Consider the following 7,500-nt stretch of genomic DNA (forward strand, 5'->3'; position numbering starts at 1 on the left):
AATAGTGCGAAATTATGCGAAAGTTAGTTTCCATATGAATTGGATTAAGCGAATCTCATAATTTGACAGAAGATCAAGTAGGTGATTTAATAACTGATAAGATGGGACTCTCAATCTACGCTGATGTTCTAAAACCCTAAAGTTAGGATCATATCAATCTTTAACCGATTTTCACTATGCAAATTGCTTGGGAGAAATAGCTACATTCTATTTCAATCTTCACATGCATTTTTCCAAGCTGAAACAAGAGTATGTATGAAACGTGTTAATGCACGAATTTGAAATGAATTAGAACAGAGATGCATTCGTCCTTGTGAACTCTGCAAAAACGTGACGATACTCAAGTATTGAATTAGAGCGGAACTGCATTTGTCCTTGTAAGCTATGTGAACTGAAATTGCAAAACGTGACAATAGTGACGTATTGAATTAGAGCACAACAGCAATCGTGCTTGTATGCTCTCCGAAGTGAAATTTTGAAACATGTTAATCATCAGGTAAGAGCAGAATTGGTGCGTAATGATAACACCCAAGGTTGTCTCACACTAAGCAAACGTCGCTACATGGTGTTGTGAAAACTACAACAAGAAATGACAATGTTTTTCAGTTTGATAATATGTTAAGAATGTAAGATTTGGTGAGAATGATTTATATCAATATAGATTCAGAAAAAAACTTTGAATTCACTATTATTCTTCCAAAGAATATTCAACTATGCTTGCCACATAAAGAGTTTTGAAAAAGATGGGATTTGAATGTTACTACTGGACATATATTCTCGGAAGAATGATAAAATCTCATCTAGAATTTATGATAGTAAGAAGATCGTTTCACTTAAATCTCCCAGTGTTCATTGTGTGTACAACTTGTTGTCATGATTATGTTTCAGTTAAATTTGAGAGTAAGATATTCATTTCACAAGAAGTTCGTTTCACTTAAATCTGGCAGTGTTCGTTGTATGTACAACCCATTGTCAAGAACATGTTTCAGTTAAGTTCGTTTCACTTGAATCTGTCAGTAGATTGCCTCTCTCTCACACATATCTCTCTCTCTACTATTAATCATCAAATAGACTATGACTAAATGTAATTGAGCATGACTAAATGTAATTAGCCATGACTATATTAACTAGAGCATGACAAGAGAGAGAGAGAGTATCATCTTCCTCTCCTTCTAACTAGAGCATGACAAGAGAGAGAGTATCATCTTCCTCTCCTTCTTCTTCCTCTTCTTCTTCTCCTTCTTCTTCCTCTTCTTCTTCTCCTTCTTCTTCCTCTAGAGAGAGAGAGAGAGGTTCTTCTAAGGGGGCGGGGGAGGTGCGGCAGGAGCGGGGGAGGTGCGGGGAAGGTAGGATGGGTGCGGGGTGAATTACGCATCTACTTCGCTCCTCACAAAACAACTGTTTTTTTGATGAGTTTTCAGTTCGTAAAGAAGAACTTTACGAGTGGTTGTAGAAAATAGCTATTCATGTATTGAGAGCGTAATGCACGACTTTATTGCTCGCGCAAAACAGTTATCACGCGATGCGAAGCAGAGCGTGATAATTTTGCAAGAGTAATAAAGAAGCATTACATGCGAATTACATACAAAATTTCTTCTACAACTGCCCAGACCTGTTAAATTACTTATATCGGCGGAGTTACGATTACCGACTTTTTAGGTTAAGATCTGACCTTTTGGCGAGCTGCTTACCAACAGCTGATTGGCGAGCGTAAAGAAACTCTTCTGCGCATGCAAGAATGATTTGCGAGCATGAAGAAAATTTACTGCGCATGTGCGGATGGTTAGTGAGCAAAAAAGTAGATTCTCCTCAGAAATAAGCTGTTTTATGAGGAGAATTGAGTATGTAAATTCTTTTTTAATGCGCAGTTGTAGAAAAATACATTTTACGGATATTTTTGATATCAATATTAGATGTATCTAATAAAACTTTTGTATCTCTCAATTGAGCGAGCGTTGCGAGCTCCCACTTTGTGTTCTTTATACATGATACTAGCAGGTAACCCGTGCTTCACAAGGGTCTTTTTCGAAATTTGACAAACTGGAATCTCAAAGTATTAAACATCCTCGGTTAACAAAGAATCTACATGACAAATGTGAAGTTAATCAGTTGAGTAGTTGAGACGTGATGATGCGTCATTCGTGAATTTCCTATCCCCTACAACTATAAGCCACTTCTTTCCTTCATTATATTATTTTCCTCTTTTCTTCTACTATCTATTTTGTTCCATGTTATGAGTTGTATTATCTTTTGTATCATGAGGTTGCCAGACATTATATAGCTATCAAGTAGTCGTTATACTATGTATTTTATTGGAATTTAATGAATTTTTTACTCTGTTACAGGACGGATCAATAGTGGGCCCATTCAACATCAATCATCATCCTCAACATTCAACCAAAAAATACTGTTCAAGAACTGAATTTAAAACAGAACTCGAACCTTTACTAGAGATGCTACTCTGAATATGAACATCATTTTGAGCACCGCCCATGAATACAATGGAATATTCAAATTCAAATTCATTAATTTGCCATAAAATAATACAGATTGATGAAAATTGATTGATTATATGCTCTTGTTATAGAAAAATCAGGTATGACTATGAACAAAGGTCAATAGGATAGTTGGGAATCTAACAGATCTGATTTGAAAGTTAAGTTTCAAGAAAAACGTTAAGATATTGAAATTGACAGGACCAATAGTTCTACGTTATCCATGCGAAAAATTTCAAATAAATTCATTTATTTGCCATAAAATAATACAGATTGATGAAAATTGATTGATATTATGCTCTTGTTATAGAAAAACCAGGTATGACTATGAACAAAGGTCAATAGGATAGTTGGGAATCTAACAGATTTGAAAGCCAAGTTTCAAGGAAAACGTTAAGATAGTGAAATTGACAGGAACATAGTTCTACGTTATCCATGCGGAAGAAATCCTACAATATGAATTTTCATGAAGAGAAACAAAAATAATGTTCCACAACTGATCCCATAGAAATCCGGAAGAAACGGATTTATTTGTATCAGTGATAGAATGAGAAGCAATATAATATGGTAAATCTCTATCTGTGATGAATTTGAGGTAGGAACATTACGAATATTGGATTAAAATGAGAAAAACAATGTGAAAAGCGAGAGGGATAGGATAAGGACAACGGATAATAAAATATTTATATTCAAATCTTGGTATGATGTTCGATACAATAAATATAATATGATTCCTCATTAAGGATTCGAAAAATTTAGAATTACTAATTTGAGAAACAGTTCCCTAAATTCATTGGGATATTTCAAATATTCATTCATGATATCTTCATGAATAATGAGTGATAATAATTATATTAATAGAAGAAATAATTTCTTGTGAAAAGAAATAGAAATATTATATAGAAATAATAGATAATAGAAATAATTTTCTATTGTGAATCTTTGATTGATCAACCATTTGAATGAAAGATATTCATGATTTAATGGGACAATTTCTATGAGTCCTTGTATCGAGGAGTTTATGAGTCAAGAACGCTATGAGTTTAGAAGTCTATGAGTCAAGGGATTTGGAGATTAATGAGTCAAAATGAGTTTAGAAGTCTATGAATCAAGGAGTTTTTGAATCTGAAGATTAATGAATCAAAAAGTGTTGAATGAGACGAAGAGTTATGCTGGTAATGAGTAAAATCTCATGAAATATGAATTATTTTTTTACAGAATGCAATATATTGGTTGAGGAATACACATAAAGCTTGTATTTACATCTTGCATGATAGGAAATGAGATTTGTTCCTCTATTCATTCAATACGTGTAAAAATGGAATTTTAATTTGCATTTGAAATTTCAACATAGAGCGGTATCCACAGAAATAATATAGAGTGTGTGGCATGAGATTATACACAGATGGATTTGAGAACATTAACTTCCAAACATAGAAATTGATATAATAGAAGGTCACGTGATATGATTTGATCCCTCAAAACCGCGAAACCTCGAAGATAATACAGAAAACATTCAAGATGGAACTCAAAATATTTTGAAGTATGAATTTGTTGAAGAGGATACATAGAAAAGCCATGAATTTATGACGATGAATTTTAACATAAATCCATTTCTGGTGTACTTATTATTGATGTTTATGATAGTGGAGGGAATTTTCGGGGTAGATAATGGGAATTTAGGGAATGAGAGGGACAAAATGGTTTCAAACGGGGAATTGACGATGGAGAGTACAATAAAGGAGGAAAAAGTGGGTCCAAAATTGAATATTTCTGACCAAGGTAGTTTAGAGAGAGATTTGGAAGGGGGAGGAGCTGGTGGGAGAGAAGGAGGAGGAGGAGGAGGAGGAGGAGGTGGTAGTGGAGAAGAGGGTAGAGGAGGTGGACGAGGAGAAGAAGAGAGAGGAGGTGGACGAGGAGGAAGAGGAGGAGCAGAAGGAGTGAGAGATAGCGGTAAAAGAGGAGATGGAGGAGGAAGAAGAAAAGGAGAAGTTGGTAGAGTTCAAAGAGTAGGAGAAGGAAGAGCAGTGGGAGAATGGAGAGGAAAAGGAGGAAGAGGAGGAGGAGGAGAAGGTATGAGAGGAGAAGAAGTAGAAGGTGGCGGTGGTGGAGAAGGAGGAGGAGGAAGAGGTGTAGCAGAAGAAGTGAGAGATAGCAGTGAAGGAGAAGGAGGAGGTGGAAGAAGGAAAGGAAACGGTGGTAGAGTTCAAGAAGTAAGAGAAGGGACAGAAGGAGGAAGAGGAAGAGAAGGGAGACGAGAAGGAGATGATGTGGGAGAGGAAGAAGTAGAAGGTGCTGGTGGAGAAAGAGGAGGAGGAGGAAGAAGTGAAAAAGAAGGTGGAGGAGTAAGTAGCAGTGGAACAGGAGGAAGAAGAGTGTGGGAAGGAAGAGGTGATGAGGAAGGAGGAGGAGGAGTAAGAGAAAGAAGAGGAGGTATGAAAGGAGGAGAAGAAGTTGAAAAAGGAGAAGAAGAAGAAGAAGAAGAAGAAGGGAAAGAAGAAGAAGAAAGAAAAGGAGAAGCAGAAGCTCCACAACAGTACAAAAACACTCAAAAAGAAAACACTCTCGAAGAATCTAATCAATATAGTGAAGGGGACCAGATATTATCAGATAACAACAATACATTACATTTACTACAAATGAAAAATAATATGATCACAGATAATTCAAAATCAAATAATACAATAAACGACACACAATCAGAAAACTTTACCTCAATGAATATTGAAGACCTTCTCCCAGTTCCAATTGAGAACCAGCTCGATTTGGCAGTATTGAATACATTGGAACCATTACAGCAACTAGGAGCTCCTGAAATTTCAAATTCAAATGAATCAATCGATACTATAATAATAGGTCATACAATCAATAATTCAAGTGATAATGAGATCAATGATTTAATCAATAACACAAATATTGGAAATGTCATTGATAATACAAATAGTATTTGGTCTTCTGGTTCCGGATCAAATGATAGCGAATTTCTAGATTCAGAGGAAATGAATGATGAAAACCACGGATCAAGTGACAATACATCAAGAAAATCAGATTTCAATCGTGATAAAGGAAAACAAATCAATATTGTTGCAGAAATTTATGACAGAGATGAAGCTTTGAAGTCGGGGAACTTGGAAAAAATTGACCAAAATATGGACCAAAATTACAGTAGTTCTATTAGTATAAATTCATCAAATTTTGATGGGAATACATCAACATTTAGGAATTTTAATGATAGTGGATCTGAAATGAGAGTAGAAAAGGGGAAAAGTGGAGAAAAAGAGGGAATAAACAAGGGTGAAGAAGGAGAAAAAGAGGTGATGAAAGAGGAACAAGAAGTTGGAAGACAAAAAGAAGAGATAATTCCTTCACATTTTGTTGGAGATATATCAACAACTAGATATTTGAATGATAGTGAAACTCAAATGGATGTAGAGGATGGAGGAAGTTTTGGGAAACAGGGTGTGAAGAAGGAAGAAGAAGAAGAAAAAGAGATGAAAGAGGAGGAAAGTAGAATTGAGAGACAAGGAGAAATGATGGAAGTTTCATACAACAATAAAGGACGGACCAGTGATATAATTACAATAACGCATGAGAAATGGTCAAAAAGTAATCAGATTGAGTTGAATTCAGGAGATGCTCCAGATGAAGGAAATATTCAAGATCAAAATAGTTTGTTGATGAAAGATGTGGATTTGGAAACAAATGACACCAATCTTGAGGATTTCTATCAGAATGATGCAGTTACTGCAAACCATTCACTTGACTTTGGAAAGGATATTCAAGGACTTTCGATGGGGAATGCTACCTTGAAGATGATAGATTCGAATTTGACAATGGTGAACACAGTTCCTGATGGATTGGGTGAAGATCACATGGATTCATCGAATTCCAGTTCAAGTTCGCAGGATGATAACAGTTTGAATTCTACTAGTATCCAGGATGAACAAAATTCAACAACCTCTGGAGTAGCAAACATAGGAGATATCAGAAATGAACCAGATACAAATGATACAGTCACTTGGGATGGAGCAGGGAATAAATCAAATCCTGAAGAATCTACCTTCAATAATAGGACAAATCTGGACAGAATAACATTTGAGGTTGCAGTAGTGGATGCGCCCCTTGAAGTTCCAATTCCAGAAGATGGTTCAAGTCAAAGAAGTTCCAATCTTCAGGATGCTCAGAAGAAATTTATCCCAATAACAAAACAAACCACTCCAACTCTTGGAAACTCCTTTACAAGGATTGGTCATGAACCAATTGAAACTGCAGGGAAGGCAGAATCATCAAATGAGGAAACTTCAAGGAACAGTCATGGTTCAGACAACCTTGACATTCCAAAGTTGATGAGAATATTTCTTGAAGAACAAAGTGGGAAGGATGGTCATGATGAAGATAAATCAAAGGGTGTAAGCATAGGAAAGGTAGCATACTTCAAAGATCCTTTGTCAGAAAACAAACAAACTTTAGCAGATGACTCAAAATCAGCAGATGACAAAAGCCCAACTGTTAGTAATGATGAAGATAAATCAAAGGGTGTAAGCATAGGAAAGGTAGCATACTTCGAAGATCCTTTGTCTGGAAACAAACAAGTTTTAGCAAACTCAATATCTGCAGATGACACAACACCAACTGTTGTTATAGAATCAGTAGCCGAAGATGCAAAATCAGCTGTTAAATCATCAGTTGAAGTCATGAAACCAGGTGTTGACTCAGCATCATCTGACCCATTTGACCTTGGTGCTTGGGCAGTCAAGATGGCCACAGAAGTACCAGGTGATATAAAATCACCTGTTGACACAAAATCAGCTGTTGACACATCAGTCAAAGACACAATACTGGCTGTTGGCTCAACATCATCTGATCAACCAAAACAACCTCATGAAACAAGATCATCTGATAACACAAAACCAGCTGATGACGACTCTACTTCAGATATTGACACAAATCCAGCTGTTGATTCAACATCATCCGATGACCCATTTAACCTTCACGCCGGCCCAGT

At 36.1% G+C, this 7,500-nt stretch overlaps 1 protein-coding gene across 1 annotated transcript in view; it reads left to right on the plus strand.

Moving 5' to 3' along the window:
* Positions 1-5,740: 5,740 nt before the first annotated feature.
* Positions 5,741-7,500, plus strand: part of LOC111057844 (cell surface glycoprotein 1-like) — a 2,178-nt gene continuing 418 nt past the window's right edge. Inside the window, exon 1 of the mRNA XM_022345312.2 lies at positions 5,741-7,500. This exon is cut by the window's right edge and continues 418 nt beyond it. Within this exon, the coding sequence (XP_022201004.2) occupies positions 5,741-7,500 (1,760 nt within the window).

Source organism: Nilaparvata lugens, chromosome 14 (genome assembly GCF_014356525.2).
Source record: "Nilaparvata lugens isolate BPH chromosome 14, ASM1435652v1, whole genome shotgun sequence".
NCBI lineage: Eukaryota > Metazoa > Arthropoda > Insecta > Hemiptera > Delphacidae > Nilaparvata > Nilaparvata lugens.